The sequence below is a fragment of the Anolis sagrei genome, chromosome 10 (assembly GCF_037176765.1).
Source record: "Anolis sagrei isolate rAnoSag1 chromosome 10, rAnoSag1.mat, whole genome shotgun sequence".
NCBI lineage: Eukaryota > Metazoa > Chordata > Lepidosauria > Squamata > Dactyloidae > Anolis > Anolis sagrei.
In genome coordinates this window covers 234,392-256,204 of record NC_090030.1, presented here as the reverse complement: position 1 = coordinate 256,204, position 21,813 = coordinate 234,392, and the positions used below count along the sequence as shown (strand labels likewise).

The 21,813-nt window shown below is 45.7% G+C and overlaps 1 protein-coding gene across 2 annotated transcripts in view; it reads right to left on the bottom strand.

The window, feature by feature from the left end:
* EFNB1 (ephrin B1) overlaps positions 1–21,813 on the bottom strand; it is a 59,223-nt gene that overhangs the window by 18,911 nt on the left and 18,499 nt on the right. For both annotated transcript variants that reach the window (XM_060755986.2, XM_060755987.2), the window contains exon 2: positions 3,918–4,195. In XM_060755986.2, the coding sequence (XP_060611969.2) occupies positions 3,918–4,195 (278 nt within the window). The remainder of the gene's footprint in view (positions 1–3,917; positions 4,196–21,813) is intronic.

Genomic DNA, 21,813 nt, shown 5'->3' with positions numbered 1-21,813 from the left:
GAGAGGGTCGGTATATAAAACCTCGAAATAAAATAAAAATAAATAAAAAATTATTTACATGGCGATTCATAATGACAGGGTTATGGTTGGGGGTCACCACAACATGACGAACTGAATTAAGGGGTCGCGGCATTAGGAAGGTTGAGAAACACTGGTTCAGATCCACGAGGAGGCATCCGCTAGGATGGAGCGAGCAGGGAAGTTGGAGGGGAAGTTGGTAAACAAAGGCAGCGAAAACAAAGTGGGGCATCCTAGAGAGGCCCAAGGCCTGGTCTGTGACCTTCATAACAAAACTCATTCCATCATTCCTTCCTTCCTTCCTTTCTTCCTTCCTTCCTTCCTTCCTTCCTTCCTTCCTTCCTTCCTTCCTTCCTTCCTTCCTTCCTTCTTTCCTTCCTTCTTTCCTTCCTTCCTTCCCTCTTTCCTTCTTTCCTTCCTTCCTTCCCTCTTTCCTTCCTTCCTTCCTTCCTTCCTTCCTTCCTTCCTTCTTTCCTTCCTTCCCTCTTTCCTTCCCTCTTTCCTTCCTTCCTTCCCTCTTTCCTTCCTTCCTTCCTTCCTTCCTTCCTTCCTTCCTTCTTTCCTTCCTTCTTTCCTTCCTTCTTTCCTTCCCTCTTTCCTTCCCTCCCTCCCTCCCTCCCTCCCTCCCTCCCTCCCTCCTTCCTTCCTTCCTTCCTTCCTTCCTTCCTTCCTTCCTTGAAGGCCAGTCCCAAACACATCACCAGCCCTGAGATCCCATACAAAGCGCCATCACGGCACTACGACCACTACGAGAGAAGGCTCATGGGGAATGAAGGCTAAGGAAAACACACCGCTGACTCTTCCGGGGATGCCTTCACGCAACCATAGTGTCGTTGTCAATATCCAACGTGTTTCTTGCTCAAGTCTTAATCCTACTGAATTTTACTTGGTTTGTAACCATGTTGGAACTAGTCCACATAGCATTTTATGCCGTCTTTTTAAGGGTGCGTCTCGTCATTGATTTCTGTGGCATTTTAATGATTCATCTAGAACTAGATATCCCCTGCCACACGTTGCTGTGGCCCAATCTGTGTATATATGCGTATATGTGTATATATGTGTATATATGTGTTTGTGTATATATATGTGGTTTTGCACATGTGTTGGAATATTTTTTTTTATTTTTTGGGCTTGTTAAGTCCCTTCCTTTGTGTTTTTCAGTGTTGTTATGAGTGATGGTCACTCCCTGGCCTGAGAGGTGTCTTGTGTCCAAATTTGGTGACAGTTCGTCCAGTGGTTTTTGAGTTCTGTTAATCCCACAAACGAACATTACATTTTTATTTATATAGACTAGCCATCCCCTGCCACGTATTGCTGTGGCCCAGTCTATGTGTTTTGTATGTGTATATGTGTGTGTATATATTTGTGTATATGTGCATATATGTGGTTTTGCGTATGTGTTGGAATGTATTTTTTATATATTTTTTTGGCTTTTAAAGTCTCTTCCGCTGTGTTTTTTCAGTGTTTTTATGAGTGATGGTCACTCGTTGGCCTGAGAGGTGTCTTGTCTCCAATTTTGGTGTCAATCCATCCAGTGGTTTTTGAGTTCTGTTCATCCCACAAACAAACATTACATTTTTATTTATATAGATTTTAATGGTGTGTTTTGTATATAATAATTTGGTTTTTAAGTGTTTATTTGTTTGTCTTATATGTGAAAGACCTATGGGCTAAGCACCGAGTTAGCATACCACAGCAGCTGGGGGACCCGGGGGTCCTCATGTAATAATTACGACAGCTCCAGACACAACACAACAACAACAACACGTACACTACACTGCGCAGAGAGCAGCACACAACCGGAATGCAAAGTCGTCCAGGATCAGGAAAGGGTTGGCCGAGACCCCCAACCATGAGCCCCAGGCCCAGTGCGGACCCACACATATGTGGGGGAAACAATGAAGGAAATGCACACCGTGGATCTGAAGCTCCCAGCCATGAAAGAGAGGCCCCTCCCCAAATGGGGGGGGAGAGGGGCGCATGGGGCCGGGCCTCCCTCCCCTCCCCTTCCAAGGCAGCTGTGGTTCAGGCCAACAAGGGGGGGGGGGCTGGCGAAGAAAGGCCCCCAGGAAGAGCTCAAGAAGAGAGAGAGGGCCCTCCCCTCTCCCCCTCACAACCCCCCCCCCCTTTGTGCCAGGGGGGGAGGAGGCAGGGCGGCCGGGAGGAAGGCTTGCAGGCCTCTCCTCCACGCGAGGCTTCCTTCCTGGGTGGACAAGGCTTTGGCGATTTCAGGCCTCGGCAAGAAGGCCAAAGAGAGGGGGGGGGGGGAGAGGGAGGGTCTTCAGCTGGGGTCAAAGGGCAAAGTTTGGCACTCAGCAGGCGTGGGGCCGGGAGCCCATGGCCGGAGGTTGAAGGGGAAAGGCTTTGCTGGGGGAAGCCGGGTCCGGCCCAGGCACAGCACAAGGGGACCCCCCTTGCTTGGGGTCTGGCCGCTCCTCCAGACCCCAAGGCAGCAAAGGAAGAGAGGGAAGGCCAAGAGCAGGAAGGAGGAGGAGGAGGAGGAGGAAGAGAAGGAAGGAAGGCAGAGGGAGCCTCTCTCTCCCTGGGCTCAAGGGCCTCACCTGCCTTTCTCACCAGCTGCATCCTGGGAAGGGAAGAGGAAGAAAGGAAGGAAGGAAGGAAGGAAAAAGGAAAGGGGAAGAAGGGGAAGAGGGAAGGGAGAAAAGAAGGAAGAGAAGGGGAAAAGGAGGGAGGGAGAAAGAGGGAGAGAAGGGAGAAAAGGAGGGGTAAAGAATGGAAGGAAAGAGGGAGAGAGGGGAAGAAAGGAGGAAAGGAAAGAAAGAATGGAAGGAAGGGTTTAAAGAAAGAAGGAATGGAGTGAGAAAGAAAGGAAGGAAGGAAGGAAGGAAGGAAGGAAAGAAGGAGGGAGGGAGCAAGGAAAAGAAGAGAGGAAGAAAGAATGGAAGGAACAAAAGAAGGAAGGAAGAAAGGAAGGCTGGAAGGAGGGGAAGAAAGAACAGAGGAAGGGAGGGAGGGAAGGAAAGAAGGGAGGAAGAATGGAAGAAAGGAAGGAGGGAAAGAATGAAGAAAGAAAGAAAGAAAGAAAGAAAGAAAGAAAGGAAGGAAGGAAGGAGCAAGGAAAAGAAGAGAGGAAGAAAGAATGGAAGGAACAAAAGAAGGAAGGAAGAAAGGAAGGCTGGAAGGAGGGGAAGAAAGAACAGAGGAAGGGAGGGAGGGAAGGAAAGAAGGGAGGAAGAATGGAAGAAAGGAAGGAGGGAAAGAATGAAGAAAGAAAGAAAGAAAGAAAGAAAGAAAGGAAGGAGCAAGGAAAAGAAGAGAGGAAGAAAGAATGGAAGGAACAAAAGAAGGAAGGAAGAAAGGAAGGCTGGAAGGAGGGGAAGAAAGAACAGAGGAAGGGAGGGAGGGAAGGAAAGAAGGGAGGAAGAATGGAAGAAAGGAAGGAGGGAAAGAATGAAGAAAGAAAGAAAGAAAGAAAGAAAGAAAGAAAGAAAGAAAGAAAGAAAGAAAGAAAGGAAGGAGCAAGGAAAAGAAGAGAGGAAGAAAGAATGGAAGGAACAAAAGAAGGAAGGAAGGCTGGAAGGAGGGGAAGAAGGAACAGGGGAAGGGAGGGAGGGAAGGAAAGAAGGGAGGAAGAATGGAAGAAAGGAAGGAAGGAAGGAAGGAAGGAAGGAAGGAAGGAAGGAAGGAAGGAAGAAAGAAAGGAACGCAAAGGGCGGGGCAGGACCTTCTTCCAAGTTGTGTCTCATGTCTTTTATTGTGCCTTGCGTTTCAATACCTGCTTTTATGTCTGTATTTCAACTCTACTACTATGAGGTGCATTTCTCCCTGGCTTTTTCTCTCCAAGTGTTAGGAATGGTGGGAGTTGGAGTGCAAAACACCTGGACGTTGGCCCGAGCCCCCCTTCCCTCCCCCCCCCCGCAGTCCCGCCCGCCACTCACAGGTGATGAAGTAGTCCTGGAGGCGCTTGAACTCGAGGCCCATGTAGTTGGGGCTGAACTCCTGGAACTTGATGGTGAAGCGGATCTCCTGCTCGGGCCGGTTGCAGGTCACCAGCACGTTGGGGTCCATGACGGTGCTGCAGGACTCGGCCTGCTCCCGCCGCACCAGGTACAGCTTGTAGTACTCGTAGGGCCGCGAGGGGTCCGCCTTCGGGCAGATGATGTCCAGCTTGTCCCCAATCTCCGGGTAGATGACCAGCCCCCTCCCCGGCACAAACCTAAGGCCGGAAGGAAGGAAGAAAGGCATCCGTCAGCGCCAACCGGGCAATGCCCCCCCCCCCACACTACCCTACTTGCTCAAGTGTAGGGCACCATCATGTGAGATTACCCTATTTGCTAGAGTATAATTCACCACCAAATGTATTCCCCACATTTACTCAAGTATAATGCACCAGCAAATGCAATTACCTTACTTGCTCAAGTGCAATGCGCCATCACAGGCCATCACCATACAATGCATCATCAAGTGAGATTACCGTATTTTCTAGATTATAATTTGTCACCAAATGTCATTCCAACATTTACTCAAGTATAATGCACCAGCAAATGGAATTACCATATTTGCTCAACTATAATTCGTCACCAAATGTATTTCCCACATTTAGTCAAGTATAATGCACCAGCAAATGCAATTACCATATTTGCTCAAGTGCAATGCGCCATCACAGGCCATCACCATACAATGCATCATCAAGTGAGATTACCGTATTTTCTAGACTATAATTCACCACCAAATGTCATTCCAACATTTACTCAAGTATAATGCACCAGCAAATGGAATTACCATATTTGCTCAACTATAATTCGTCGCCAAATGTATTTCCCACATTTAGTCAAGTATAATGCACCAGCAAATGCAATTACCTTACTTGCTCAAGTGCAATGCGCCATCACAGGCCATCACCATACAATGCACCATCAAGTGAGATTACCGTATTTTCTAGACTATAATTCACCACCAAATTTATTTCCCACATTTACTCAAGTATAATGCACCATCAAATGAAATTACCATATTTGCTCGAGTGCAATGCGCCATCACAGGCCATCACCATACAATGCACCAGCAAATGAAATTACCATATTTGCTCAACTATAATTCGTCACCAAATGTATTTCCCACATTCACTGAAGTATAATGCACCAGCAAATGGTATTACCATATTTGCTCAAGTGCAATGCACCATCACAGGCCATTATCATACAATGCACCATCAAACGAAATTACCATATTTGCTCAACTATAATTTGCCACCATATGTTATTCCTGCATTACCACAAGTTTAATGAGCCCCCAAATTAAATTACCGTATCTGCTCAAGTGCAACGTGCCATCACAGGCAATTATCATACAATGTACCATCAAATGAAATTACCATATTTGCTCGAGTGCAATGCGCCATCACAGGCCATCACCAAACAATGCACCATCAAATGAAATTACCGTATTTGCTCGACTACAATTTGGCACTAAATGCAATTCCCTCATTACCACGAATTTAATGCGCCACCAAATGAAATTACCATATTTGCTAGAGTATAATGCATCAACGAATGTAATTCCCACATTTACTCAAATATAATGCACCAGCAAATGAAATTACCGTCTTTGATCCGAGTATAATGTGCCACTAAATATAATTCCTGTATTACCTTCAGTTTAATGCAGCATCTAAGGCAATCCCTGTATTCGCCTGAGTATACTGCACCATCAAAAACAGTTACTTTATCTGCTCAAGTATAATGTGCCACCAAAAACAATTACCATATTTACTCAAGTATAATGCACCACCGAATGTAATTCCCGGATTTACAGGAGTATAATGAACCATCAAATTAAATTACCGTATTCAATCAAGTGCAACGTGCCATCAAGGGTGATTATCGTAATCAATCGAGAACAGTGTGCCATCAAAGGCAATTACAGTATTTACACAAGTATAATGCACCTCTGAGGACAATTACTGTATTTACTTGAGTATAATGTGCCATCAAATAAAATTACCATATTTACTCGAGTATAATGCCCACCAAAGGCACTTATCATATTCAGTGGAGTATAGTGTCCCACCAAATGAAATTATCATATTTACTCAAGTTCAATGCACCATCAAAGGCAATTACCGTATTTACTTGAGTATAATATGCCATTGAATGTACTGTAGTTACTCGAGTATCATGCACCATCAAATGTAATTCCCGTATTTACTGAAGTATAATGTGCCACCAAAATAAATTACCATATTTTCTTGAGTATAATGTGCCACCGAATGTAATTATCCCATATTTCCTGGAGAACAATATGCACCTCAATTTTGAAAGTGTGCATACATTACGAACAAACAAAAGCATCGGTAACCTGTGACTATTCCAGGGCAATCCCAGTCTTTTGGGGCAACCAGGATGGGAGGGACGAGGCGGAAGAGGAAGCGCCAAAGACACAAACACAGGCACACTCACTCTGGTTGAGTGGCACAGCCAGCTCTCGATGAAAGAGAGCTTGGGAACAGATGCAAAGGCTACACAAGACCCTCGAAAACACTCCACGGAAGCCGGGCGCAGGCGTCCCTTTGCCCCACGGAAAGGAAAGCAGGAGCGGCAGCGGGGGGGGGGGGAGGAGGAGAGTGAGTGCCGGCGCTGGCTTCCCCACCTGGCCCCGCCGGGCGTGCCACAACACCCTTTGGTCTTTTAATTCCCTCGCATTTTCCCCCGGGAATTGTCTGAAATTACAGGCCAAACCTGGGCCTTTGTGCAGGAGCCAAGGAGGCGGAAAGGAGGGCCAGAGCTGGCCCTGCTTCTCTCGTGTGGTCAGCGGCGGCTTTCCCTTGAGAACCAAGACAGAGGCCTCCCCAAAAATACTTGCACTAATCATCATAAATTATCATAATATTCCTTAAAATATTCACAAAAATATTTGTATAAACATAAATAATGTATATATACTGTGCTGTTACGCGCTGGGTCTGTGAAAGAGTCTGTAGACAGGACGTGTTTCCTGAATGCCCAACGGGACGCCGGGGTGCCTCGGCTGAGAGGCCTTTCGGATTTCCCCACACAAAGTTATTCACAAAAATATTTGTATAAACATAAATAATGTATCTATACTGTGCTGTCACACGCTGGGCCTGTGAAAGAGTCTGTAGACAGGACGTGTTTCCTGAATGCCCAACGGGACGCCGGGGTGCCTCGGCTGAGAGGCCCTTCGGATTTCCCCACACAAAGTTAATCACAAAAATATTTGTATAAACATAAATAATGTATATATCCTGTGCTGTCATGCGCTGGGTCTGTGAAAGAGTCTGTAGACAGGACATGTTTCCTGAATGCCCAACAGGACGCCGGGGTGCCTCGGCTGAGAGGCCCTTCGGATTTCCCCACACAAAGTTAATCACAAAAATATTTGTATAAACATAAATAATGTATCTATACTGTGCTGTCACGCGCTGGGCCTGTGAAAGAGTCTGTAGACAGGACGTGTTTCCTGAATGCCCAACGGGACGCCGGGGTGCCTCGGCTGAGAGGCCTTTCGGATTTCCCCACACAAAGTTATTCACAAAAATATTTGTATAAACATAAATAATGTATCTATACTGTGCTGTCACACGCTGGGCCTGTGAAAGAGTCTGTAGACAGGACGTGTTTCCTGAATGCCCAACGGGACGCCGGGGTGCCTCGGCTGAGAGGCCTTTCGGATTTCCCCACACAAAGTTATTCACAAAAATATTTGTATAAACATAAATAATGTATCTATACTGTGCTGTCACACGCTGGGCCTGTGAAAGAGTCTGTAGACAGGACGTGTTTCCTGAATGCCCAACGGGACGCCGGGGTGCCTCGGCTGAGAGGCCTTTCGGATTTCCCCACACAAAGTTAATCACAAAAATATTTGTATAAACATAAATAATGTATATATACTGTGCTGTCACGCGCTGGGTCTGTGAAAGAGTCTGTAGACAGGACGTGTTTCCTGAATGCCCAACGGGACGCCGGGGTGCCTCGGCTGAGAGGCCCTTCGGATTTCCCCACACAAAGTTAATCACAAAAATATTTGTATAAACATAAATAATGTATATATCCTGTGCTGTCATGCGCTGGGTCTGTGAAAGAGTCTGTAGACAGGACATGTTTCCTGAATGCCCAACAGGACGCCGGGGTGCCTCGGCTGAGAGGCCCTTCGGATTTCCCCACACAAAGTTATTCACAAAAATATTTGTATAAACATAAATAATGTATATATACTGTGCTGTCACGCGCTGGGTCTGTGAAAGAGTTTGTAGACAGGACGTGTTTCCTGAATGCCCAACGGGACGCCTGGGGTGCCTCGGCTGAGAGGCCTTTCGGATTTCCCCACACAAAGTTATTCACAAAAATATTTGTATAAACATAAATAATGTATCTATACTGTGCTATCACGCGCTGGGCCTGTGAAAGAGTCTGTAGACAGGACGTGTTTCCTGAATGCCCAACAGGACGCCGGGGGTGCCTCGGCTGAGAGGCCTTTCGGATTTCCCCACACAAAGTTATTCACAAAAATATTTGTATAAACATAAATAATGTATCTATACTGTGCTGTCATGCGCTGGGCCTGTGAAAGAGTCTGTAGACAGGACGTGTTTCCTGAATGCCCAACGGGACGCCGGGGGTGCCTTGGCTGACAGGCCTTTCGGATTTCACTACACAAAGTTCAACAAAGTTTTTATTGTTGCTTAAATCTTCAATAAATCAAACAAATGCTTCAAGGCTTTGAATCAACTGGTGGCTTGCTTAAATCTTGTCCACAAGGGACAGGCAACTTTCTTCATAAACTGTTTCTTCCTTCTACAAGGGAAATCCCTGACCTCTCCCTGGGCAATCTGGCTTAAGCTCCGCTGGCGTGGGGCCCCTACACCCGGTCCCAATTGCGTTATGGCTGCCGCGAGTGGTCCTTACCAAACAGAGTCCTTTAGTAGATTTCCAAGAGGAAAGAAGGCTTTCCATTCCCAGCTGTAAAACCGTGGAGCTGTATTTCTCCAGCAAAGAGCTGGCTGTAGAGTTGTGGAACTAGATTCCCCAACCAAGGCTATGCTGTAGTTACCTGCAGAGCTGTGGGACTGGATCCCCCCAGCAAAGCTGGAAAAGAGGAAGCTTTCTCCAGGTGGAACTGATTCACGTCCTGTACGAAAGGCTTCTCTGTGTGAACTGAACTAGAGGTCCCCTTTTCCCCTCCTTAACCCAGAAAAAGGGGCGGAACTAAAGAACATAAGGATAATTGATGGGTCCTTGGCCCTATGATTGCAAACTGAGGGAAGCCACCTTATTGCAAAATGCATGGAACTTTGGAATATATGCAAACACTCAATAGAAAGGAAAAGAAGTTGGAGCTCCTGGTACAGCCGTACCGGCACATATACACTCAATTTGCCTCACTGCCAACAGAACCTCTGAAAATGCCAGTAGCCACAGAAGCAGGTGAAACATCAGGAGAGAATGCTGCTGGAATATGGCCGTAAAGCCTGGAAAACTCACAGCAGCCCTTGTTTCCAACCTGAAGGCCTTCGAGAATACATTCATAAAAATGTTCGCAGAAATATTTATTAAAATATTTTCAAAAATATTGGTAGAAATATTCATGTAGATATTTCTATGAATATTCACAGAAATGTTCATAAATATATTCACAAAAATATTCATTATTAAAATATTTGTATAAATATTCCCAGAAACATTCATTAAAATAATCACAGGAATATTCTAAAATATATCCTTTAAAATGTTTGCAGAAATATTCATATAAATATTTGTAGAAATAGTTATTGAAATATTCATTAAAATATCTGCAAAAATATTTGCAGAAATATTCTTAAAAATATCCGCAGAAAAATACTTTGAAATATTTGCAGAAATATCTGTATAAATATTTGCAGAAATATTCATAAAAGTATTTGCAGAAATATTCTAAAAAATATTCACAAAAATATACTTTGAAATGCTTGCAGAAATATTCATATAAATATATGCAGAAATATTCATGAACATATTTGCAGAAATATCTGTATAAATATTTGCAGAAATATTTATAAAAAATATTTGTAGGAAATATTCATTACAATATTCTAAACATATCTGCAGAAAAATACTTTGAAATATTTGCAGAAATATCTGTATAAATATTTGCAGAAATATTCAAAAAAATATTTGCAGAAATATTCTAAAAAAAATTCACAAAAATATACTTTGAAATGTTTGCAGAAATATTCATGTAAATATCTGCAGAAATATTCATGAACATATTTGCAGAAATATCTGTATAAATATTTGCAGAAATATTTATAACGATATTTGTAGGAAATATTCATTACTATATTCTAAAAAAATCTGCAGAAATGTACTTTTAAAAGTTTGCAGAAATATTAGCAGCTATATTCACAGAAATATTCATAAAAAATATTCACAGAAATATACTTTAAAAAATCCGCAGAAATATACTTCAAAACGTTTGCAGAAATATTCGTATAAATATTTGCAGAAATGTTGATCTAAAATATTCATTAAAATCTTTGCAAAAATATTGGGAGAAAGATTTGTGTAAATATTTCTAGGGATATTCACAGAAATATTCATTATGATATTTGTGTAAATATTCCCAGAAATATCCATTAAAATGTTTTCCCAGAAATATTCATAAGAATATTCACAGAAATATAAAAAATTATCCGCAGGAAAAATATATACTTTGAAATGTTTGCAGAAATATTTGTGTCAATATCTGCAGAAATATTCACGAATTTTTTTGCAGAAATATTCATGAAAAATATTTGCATGCACTCTTGGTTTGAATCCTTTTGCAAGCGGGTCCCACAAGGAAGTCTCTCCCAGCCCAGCGCCCGGGGAGGCGGGTTCCTTCCTTGGCCGTGGGATCAATCCTGTGTTTTTGGGTGGGGCAGCCCAGCCCCGCCCGGCCCGTGTCCCTCCACCCCTGCCCTATATTAAAAGGGAAAGGCGGCCCCACCCTCCCTCCCTCCCACACACATTCCTTTGGGAGGAGAAGCCAGATGAAAGGAAAGGAAAGAAAGGCAGCTACGAGGGCCTGGCTCCTGGCCCTGACACAGTCTGGGGGGGCCCCAAAAGAGAGGGGCAAATGGGGGTGCAATCCAATCCAAAGGGAGCTCTGAGGAGTAAACAAGGCCAAAGTACCAAAGACGCTCAGAGTCCAGGTGGCGGCCCAAAGGGAGTGACAGAAGTCAATGCACAGGTAGCATTACAATTGGAAGGGACCCCCAGAGGCCATCCAGTCCACCCCCCTTTGTTCCGCCACAAAGGAAGACACCACCGAAGCCCTCCCGACAGACATGGGGAAACAGGGCTATAGAACCAAAGGGCTCCTAGAGATGGAAGGGACCCCCAAAAGGCCATCCAGTCCACCCCCCATATTCCACCACAAAGGAAGACACCATTGAAGCCTTCCCGACAGACATGGGGAAACAGGGCTATAGAACCAAAGGGCTCCTAGAGCTGGAAGGGACCCCCAAAAGGCCATCCAGTCCAACCCCCTTCTTTCCGCCATGCAGGGAAAGCACAATCAAAACCCTCCTGACAGATGCCCATCCAGCCTCACAGACATGAGCAGGTGCATGGAGAAACAGAATCCAAGTTGGAAGGGACCCCCAGAGGTCATCCAGTCCAGCCCCCTTTATTCTGCCAGGTAGGAAAAGCACAACTAAAGCACAATCTAAGATGGCCACCCAGCCTAAGAATCATAGAATCCAAGAGACCCCCCCCCCCCACAAAGGCCATCCAGTTCAGCCCCCTTCTGCCATAAAGGAAGGCATCAGCTGACCCCCACCCCAGCCCACCCCAACAGATGGCCATCCAGCCATGGATATGATAAGATACACCATATCCTATAATAAATCTATCATAGGGTCCTAGGGTTGGAAGGCTCCCATCCAAAGGCCATCCAGTCCAGCCCCTGTTCTTTATTCTGCCATAAAGGAAGACACCATCAAAGCCTTCCCAACAGATGGCCACACAGAGATGAGCAGGTACATGGAGAAATAGGGCTATAGAATCAAAGTTCTCAAAGAGGGGGAAAGGCCACCCAGTCCCTTTATTCTGCAAGGCAGGAAAAACACCATCAAAGCCCTCCTGACAGATGGCCATCCAAGTCTCTGCTTAATAATACCAACAACAAATAATAATAATAATATAGAATCCAAGATTAGGAAGGGACCTCCAGAGGTCATCCAGTCCAACTCCCTTTATTTTGCCAGGCAGGAAAAACAAAATCAAAGCCCTCCTGGCAGATGACCATCCAAGTCTCTACTTAATAATACCAACAACAATAACAATAACAACAACAACAACAACAATAATAATAATATAGAATCCAAGACTAGGAAGGGACATACTCTTGGATTCTAGTCCAACCCCCTTTATTTTGCCAGACAGGAAAAACACAATCAAAGCCCTCCTGACAGATGGCCATCCAAGCTCTGCTTAATAATAATAATAATAATAATAATAACAACAACAACAACAACAATAGAATCCCAGAGTAGGAAGGGACCTATAATAATAATAATAATAATAATAATAATAATAATAATAATAATAATAGAATCTGAGAGTAGGAAGGGACCTCCGGAGGCCATCCAGGCCAACCCCCTTTATCAGAGGGCCTGATGCGGAGCCCCTTACCACTGATCTCATAGGAGAGGAGGGGGGTTCGTTTCCATGCCAACAACCCCCCTCCAAAAAACCCACCCAATTCCCTCGACGGTTTCCATAACGACCCTGCAAGGAATTCCGAGTCCGGCTGCGCAAACAGTTGCCGTGAAAGGGGGCTTCGGGCGGAGGAGGGGCGGAGGGGGGTCTTCCTTTGTTCGGGAGGCCCAGCCAAGGAGCTCCGCTTCCCCAAAGCCTTGAGCCCCGCATGCACGCACAGATGTCGCAGCAGGAGACGGGGCAACAGAGCCCAGGAAGAGCCATCACAGGGGCCTAGGCTGGGGAGGGACCCCCAAAGGCCATCCAGTCTTACCGCCATGCAGAAAAAGCACAATCCAAGCCCTCCCAACAGACAGACAGACATGCTACCTCATATAGATAGTGGTCATCTATCTATACACACACATAGATCTCGATATGATAGATAGAGGATATCATGGAGTTGGAAGGGACATCCAAAGGCTATTCAGTCCAGCCCCCTTCTGCCTTCAGGCAGGAAGACACATTCAAACCACTCCCGACAGATGGACATCCAGGCACAGATGGGTGACCATAAATACAATAGATATGACTGAGGCACAGAGATATCTATATAAATAAAAATGTAATGTTCGTTTATGGGATTAACAAAACTCAAAAACCACTGGACGAATTGACACCAAATTTGGACACAAGACACCTCTCAGGCCAGGGAGTGACCAACACTCACAAAAACACTGAAAAGCACAGCGGAAGAGACTTTACAACAACAACAAAATTACATTACAATGCATGCGCAAAACCACACACATATATATGTACACACACGTATACACAATATACTGTATGTATACACACAAACAGACAACACACAATAACTTTTGCCAATAGGAGTTCTGCTTTTAGTGCACTCACAGTGGTGATTGAGATAGATGAGAGTTTGTTTCAATCATGAATGAGCAATCACCCTTAATTGATGTCTATGTGACCAGACAGGCCACACACACACAGACTGGGCCTCAGCAACGCATGGCAGGGGGTGGCTAGCATGATATATCATGGGAGCCAAGTTGGAAGGGATCCCAAGGACCATCCAGCCCAGCCCCCTTCAGATAGGCAGGTAGCACCATGCAAGCCCTCCCGATAGATGGCCACGCCACCACGTATAGGTGGCGATAATGATACCTATCAGTGTGAATGCTAATTAATCTCCAAAGGGGACACGTTTCCAAAATCCTGTGGAGATTCCTGATTTTCCCAATACCACTGCAATGCCTGGTCTGCTCAGTCGGTTTATCATAGGACTGCGTTCCAAAAGCTTCTCTGTACAGGTTTGTTGCCTGGTGAGCCAAAAGTGTGATGCAGCAGCTAAAAAGGCCAATGAGATGATTCTAGGCTGCATCCATAGTTGCCTATAGTCCTTTCTCACTCCTAGGGGGACGCAAAGCGGTTACAGTAAATCATGGAGTTGGAAGGGACATCCAAAGGCTATTCAGTCCATCCCCCTTCTGCCTGGAGGCAGGAAGACACATTCAAACCACTCCCGACAGAGGGACATCCAGGCTCAGATGGATGACCACACAATAGGCACAGAGATATCAGAGGAGCCAAGTTGGAAGGGATCCCAAGGACCATCCAGCCCAGCCCCCTTCAGCCAGGCAAGAAGGCACCACACAAGCCCTCTTGACAGGTGGCCATGCAATAGTGATATCTACTAATTAATCTCCAAAGGGGTTACGATTCCAAAAGCCTGTGGAGATTCCTGATTTTCCCAATTCCACTGTCATTCCTGGTCTACTCGTTCATACAAGAATTTTCCAAGAGCTTCTCTGTACAGGTTTGTTGCCTGGTGAGCCAAAAGTGTGATGCGGCAGCTAAAAAGGCCAATGAGATGATTCTAGTCTCCAGATGACGGTTTCTAGGGCAGGCTGGATGGCCGCCTGTCGGGAGGGGTCGGATGGTGCCCTCCCTGGCAGGTTGGGGATGGTTTGGATGGCCTCTGGGTGCCCTTTCCTTCCAATGCCAGAAAGAGCGGCTCTTTCCTCCTCCTCCTCCTCCTCGAGAGCCATTTAGCCCTAATCCCAAAAGGGATTCCCAAAAGGCTTACTGGCTGACTTAATGGGGAGAGAACCTGATCTCATATGGGATAAACGTGCCCCATCTGGACGGGGAACTAATCCAGAGAGAGAGAGAAAGTGTGGACAAGCCAACGCACACACACACATTTGCACGCAGCAGAGTCAGGTTATACATCATCATCATCATCATCATTATTATTATAAAGATACAGAATGGGGGACAATGCCTGGCTCGAGAGCAGTACGTGTGAAAAAGATCTTGGAGTCCTCGTGGACAACAAGTTAAACATGAGCCAACAATGTGATGTGGCGGCAAAAAAAGCCAATGGGATTCTGACCTGCATCAAGAGGAGCATAGTGTCTAGATCTAAGGAAGTCATGCTCCACATGCTCTATTCTGCTTTGGTTAGACCACATCTGGAATATTGTGTCCAATTCTGGGCACCACAATTCAAGAGAGATATTGACTCTAAGCTGGAATGTGTCCAGAGGAGGGAGACTCAAATGATCCAGAGTCTGGAGAACAAGCCCTATGAGGAGCGGCTTAAGGAGCTGGGCATGTTTAGCCTGAAGAAGAGAAGGCTGAGAGGAGATATGAGAGCCATGTATAAATATGTGAGAGGAAGACACAGGGAGGAGGAGGGAGCAAGCTTGGTTTCTGCTTCCTTGGAGACTAGGATGCAATGGAGCCATGGCTTCAAACTCCAAGAGAGGAGATTCCATCTGAACATGAGGATGAACTTCCTGACTGTGAGAGCCGTTCAGCAGTGGAACTCTCTGCCCCGGAGGGAGTGTGGTGGAGGCTCCTTCTTTGGAAGCTTTTAAGCAGAGGCTGGATGGCCATCTGTCAGGGGTGATTTGAATGCAATATTCCTGCTTCTTGGCAGAATGGGGTTGGACTGGATGATGGCCCAGGAGGTCTCTTCCAAACTCCTTGTTTCTAGGATTCTATGATTAGTATTATTATTATTATTATTATACCTTCCTTCTATGTGTGCTTTTAAGGGATATATTCCAACAAGCCACAAAGAGAGGCCGGTAAGAAATACATTATATAATTATTATTGTTGCTGTTGTTATTATTAAAATTATTGCTATTACGGTACTCCAATAACCCTCCCCACATTTGTGTATGTGCGCTGTATTTTAGGACTAAATTATGTTTAATACTGTCTCTTAATATTTGTATATTTTATATTGTAATGCTTTTTAATGTTAGCCGTAATAGGAATGTGCTTTTCCTGCACGAAAGCAGAAGAGGGCTGGACTAGATGGCCTTTGGAGGTCTCCTCCAACTATTATTATTGTTATTGTTGTTGTTGTTGTTAGACAAAGAAACCCCACAAGAGGCTCCCTGAAAAGCCCCCAAAGTTGGAAACAACTTGAAGCCGGAACACAACAACAACAACAACAACAACAACAACTCCATGGGAACTCCATAGTTTCATTTTCATAAAACTTTATTATTTATTAATTATTATTATATTTTTAGGTGTCCAATTCCCCAGAAACGACCTTCCCCCCCCCCCCCCCCCGTCAAGATCACAATGACGCAGCAGTGTGTGAATATTAAGCAGGCTGATTACCATATCGTTTGCATATGAGGAAGGGAAGAGGAACATGGGTCAATTCTGCCGAAGGAGAAGCCTCAAAAGAAGACAAAGGCCTTTCTCGGCTGCTTCTCTGCAATGGATCCGGGAACAGAAAACAATGTACAGAATTTTGGACGAAGCCTCCTCAGATATTTCTTTGGAGGAGAGAAAGGGAAAGAAAAGGGCCTGGTATTGACATGGATTGACCCCCGAGACCCCTCCCCACAAACAGATGCCAGTTTTGCAACCTCATCAAACTCACAAAATTGGAAACAAAATTGGGAAAAAGGCCCATTCCTGGTTTGGAAGTGCCATTCCTCTTCAGATCTGCAGCCCGCACGTGGAAAGGAGTTCTTCTCCTCCAGAAACCAGGTTGAAGTGCGTGAGACCCGAAGAGGAGAGCCAAGCGCACTCGACCAGGACGGCGTCCCTCCCACAAAGGCAATGTTTCGGCCGTTTAATAAAGTTTCCCCGTATTTTTAGGATAGAACCCATTAGGAAATGACCTCCATAACCCAAGAACAAAATTCATCGTGCGACAGAGCGTCATCCGTTCTCATCTCGATCCAGGTTCAACTTCCTCCACTTTCGAGGATCCGACTGTTGCGCCTCTCAACCTAAACCCTTCAGAGTCACGAGAGAGTCCATTTCATGCTATAAGTGACCTCTAAAAGCCATCTAATCCAACCCCCTTTTATTCCGCTAGGCAGGAGAAGCACAATCAGAGCACTCCCGACAGATGGCCTCAATAATAATAATAACAACAACTTTTACAAGTAAAACAAGCAGTCAAAGAAGAAAAACACGATGCCCTGGCAGAATATGTCAAGGAAAGCCAAGAACCTGCTTTGATGGAACTCAATAGTTGGAAACTTCTCAAAGCACAGCAGACAAAGAGTCAGTACAAGAAAACCGCACTCCAAACCAGAGATGACAGCTGGCACAACAAAGCCTTGCATGGGCAGTTCCTTGAGAAGATTGAAGGAAAAGCTGACAAGGAGAAGACCTGGTGATGGCTCATGAATGGAACTCTGAAGAAGGAGGCAGAAGAAGGCCTGGTTCTTGCAGCCCAGGAGCAAGGCATCAGGACAAAGGCCATTAAGGCCAGGATTGAAAAATCAGCAGATGACCCAAAATGCAGACTGTGCAAGGAAGCGGAGGAAACCAGGGACCATCTCCTCAGCTGTTGCAAGAAAATTGCACAGACGGACTACAAGCAGAGGCACAACTCTGTGGCCCAAAGGATTCACGGGAACTTATGTCACAAGGACCACCTGCCAGCAGCAAAGAATTGGTAAAGGGATCATAAACCTGCAAAGGTCGTGGAAAATGAACATGCAAAAATACTGCGGGACTTTCGAATCCGGACTGACAAAGTACACCAGACATCATGATTGTGGAAAAGAAAAAAGTCTGGATTATTGATGTCGCCATTCCAGGTGAGAGTCGCATTGAGGAAAAACAACGGGGAAAACTCAGCCGCTATCAAGACCTCAAAATCAAACAGCAAAGGCTCTGGCGGCATCAACCAGTCCAGGTGGTCCCAGTGGTGATGGGCACACTGGGTGCCGTGCCAAAAGATCTCAGCCGGCATTTGGAAACAATAAACATCAACAAAATCACGATCTGTCAACTGCAAAAGGCCACCTGACTTGGATCTACACACATCATTCAAAAATACATCACACAGTCCTATTTGCTTGGGAAGTGTTTGACTTGTGATGTTGTGATATGAAATCCAGCAGAGAGATCTCGTTTGCTGTGACATACCGTGCTTTTATTATCAATAATAATAATAATAATAATAATAATAATAGAGTTGGAAGAGAACCCCAAAGGCCACCCCGTCCAGCCCTCTTCTGCTTTCATGCAGGAAAAGAAAAGCACATTCCTATGACCCGCAAGAGATGGGCAGCTTGGGGGGCAGATAGGGCAGCAAAGGAAAGGCAGCCCCAAACAGGTAAAGGGGCAGCACAGTAATGCCTGGCTATTCTAAATGTGAATAGAATAGGGACTCTGCTCCATTCCCCTGTCTTGGAAAGGCACAACCAGAGCATGCCCAACAGTTGGTCATCCAACCTCAATAATATTAATCATCATCATTGAATTGGAAGAGACCTCCAAAGACCATCTAACCCAACCCTCTTCTACCCTGCAGGTAAAGCACACAGCACCCCCAACAGATGGTCATCCGGCCTCATTAACAACAACAACAACAACAAAAACAACAGAGTTGGAAGAGATCACATAGGCCCATCTAGTTCAACCCCCTTCTGCCTTCATGCAGGAAAAGCACAATCAGAGCTCCCCCCAAGAGATGGCCATCCAGCCTCAATAATAATAATAATAATAATAATAATAATAATAATAATAATAATAATAAGAGTTGGAAGGGATCTGTAAAGTGTATTGTCGAAGGCTTTCATGGCCGGAATCACTGGGTTGTTGTAGGTTTTTCCAGGCTATATGGCCATGTTCTGGAGGCAATTTTTCTCCTGAAGTTTTGCCTGCATCTCTGGCAAGCATCCTCAGAGGTATTGAGGTCTGTTGGAACTAGGAAAATGGGTTTATATATCTGTGGAATGACCAGGGTGAGACAAAGGACTTTTGTCTGCTGGGCCTAGCTGTGAATGTTTCAGCTGATTACCTTGATTAGCATTCAATAGCTTGGAAGTGCCTTGGGGGAATCTTTTGTTGGGAGTGATTTTCTGTGCCTGTTTGTTTCCCCTCTGTTGTTTTGCTGTTGTAATTTTTGAGTTTTTTAATACTGGTAGCCGGATTTTGTTCATTTTCCTGGTTTCTTCACGGAAATTGAAGGATCTGTAAAGGCCACCTAGTCCAACTCCAGTTTATTCTGCCAATGCAGGAAAAGCACCATCCAATCCCCCCAGCAGATGGCCACACAGCCTCAGCAGGTGAGAGAGAAACGGAGGCGGCAGAGTTGTGCAAAGAGGTTCCCAGGCTCACGTGGGGCCGGCGTCTCGACTGAAGCTGCGCATGAGAAGCAAGCAGAGAGAAAGAGAGCGGCGGTGATGTGGGGCTGGGAAGGGCAGAGAGGCGCCTCCCTCCTCGGGCAGAGTTTCGAGAGAAACCCCCCCCCCCCCCCCACAGGCAAGCAGGCAGGCAGGCTGCCCCACGGAAAGGAGGACGAGCTCAACGTGGTCATGGAGGAAACTCTCACAAAATGGCCTGTGTCACAGGAAAGTTTTTAGAAGATGTGCAAAAGTAGCACAAACACAACTGGTTGTCGTTAAAAGTTGAGATGAATCCTGAAGTCTTCTCGCCGGGGATGTTTGAGGGTCGACTTGAGAGGAGATTTCCAGAAAAAAACTGGGCCAATTCATGTGGTTTCTTCCACCAAGGTGGGGGCAAACCTCCATTAGTGGGTTTCTTTTGAAACTGGAAGGGTGTCATCGCAGAGGGAAAAGGGTGGATTGAAGGTTTGGGCAGCACTTGAACACCATCAGCACTGACCCAATCACCACCGGTCAGCTGCAAAAGGCCACCCAACATGGATCTGCACACATTATTCACCAATTCATCACACAATCCCAGGTACTTGGGAAGTGTCCAACATGTGAGCCAACACAACAGCAAGCAGAGTTTGGCTGTGTTTCAAATAACAACAACAACAATTTATTCTCAGCAAATGTCCCTCCAGGTTCCCTGCCCATTCCTCAGAGTATGTAACTGTTGTTGTTGTTGTTGTTGGCCAGTATCCCTCCATGGCTTTATCTCTGTTCAGTCCTCAGAACACACAACAACAACAACAACAACAACAAAAACAACAACAACAACAAGAGTTCCTGGGGAAAACTGGGAGCCAAACTGACAAGGAAAAATGTGGATGTGTCTCACAAATGCAACTTGGAAAACACAGACGGAGGGCCTGATTCTGGCAGCCCAAAAACAAGCCTTTAGAACCAATGCCACCTAAGCCAGAAGTGAAAAGTCAACAAGAGATCCCAAGTGTAGACTCTGCAAGGAAGCAGGCAAAACGATGGATCTCATCCTCAGCTGCTGCAAGAAGATCGATCGCACAGACAGACTCCAAGCAGAGGCACAACACCGTTGCTCAGATGATTCATTGGAACTTGTGCCACAAATACCATCTGCCTGTCGCAAAGAACTTGTGGAAGCACACGCCTGAAAGAGTTACAGAGAATGAACACGCCAAACTCCTCTGGGACTTCCGGATTCAGACAGAGTTTTGGAGCACAAGACTCCTGACCTCACGATCATGGGAAAGAAACAAAGTATGGGTCACCAATGTTGCAATCCCAAATGACACAGGATCGATGAGAAGCAACTAGAAAAGCTTGACACGAGATGAGGATTTAAAGATTGACCTGCAAAGACTCTGGCACAAGCCAGTCACGGGGGTCCCAATGGGGATTGGCACACTGGGTGCAGTGCCTCAAGACGTTGGCCTGCACTTAAAAACAATCGGCGCTGACAAAATTACCCCGTCAGCTGCAAAAGGCCACCCTGCTCGGAACTGCACACATTATTCACCGATACCTCACACAGTTCTAGGCACTTGGGAAGGGTCTGACATGGGATCCAATACACCAGCCAGCAGAGTGATCTTGTTTGCTGTGGACTCATCTTGTTGTGGTTCAAAAAATAATAATAATAATTTCTTCTCAGCTGGGGTCCCTTCGTGGCTTTCCTCTGGGTTCCCCGTCCTTCTCTCAGACCACATCACCATCATCTTGGCCAGTGTCCCTCCATGACCTTCCTCTGGCTCCCTGTCCATCCCTCAAAACACACAACAGCAACAACAACAACAACTTTTATTTATCACCCACCTCCTCTTACAGCTCCCTGAAATGCATCCCTTAAAAGAACATTTAAGTCATGTGCTGGACATCCAAGGGCCAAGACCCTTTTGGGAAGGGACTGCTTGAGCCAACGCCTCCTCCTTTTCCTCCTTCTGCCGCTTACTTATAGGTTATGACGATGGGGCCCAACTTGAGGCAAGTCAGGTTTCCACTCTTTGGATTGGACCCAGTGAGGCCCTTAGTAAGAGTCCAGTCCAAACACAGGGCTTCCTTCCCAGGGGAGGAGAGGCAAAGCAAAGAGTGGCTTCTGGATGAAAGAGAAGAGGGAGGGAAGGAGGGAAGGAGGGAAGGAAGGAAGGAAGGAAGGAGGGAAGGAAGTAGGGAAGGAGGGAAGGAGGGAAGGAGGGAGGGAAGGAAGGAAGGAAGGAAGGAAGGAGGGAAGGAGGGAGGGAGGGAGGGAGGGAGGGAAGGAGGGAAGGAAGGAAGGAAGGAAGGAAGGAAGGAAGGAAGGAAGGAAGGAAGGAAGGAAGGAGAAGCTGTGACCACCAGCTGCACTTGAGCCAAGTGTGGAATGCCATAGCAAAAGACACCAATGTTATCCCAGGCTGCACCCAAAGGACTCTTGTGTCCGGATGCAGGAAAGTAATATAGCCATGGCTTGATTATAGTAACATAGAGGACTTAAGGTGAGCCAAGAGTG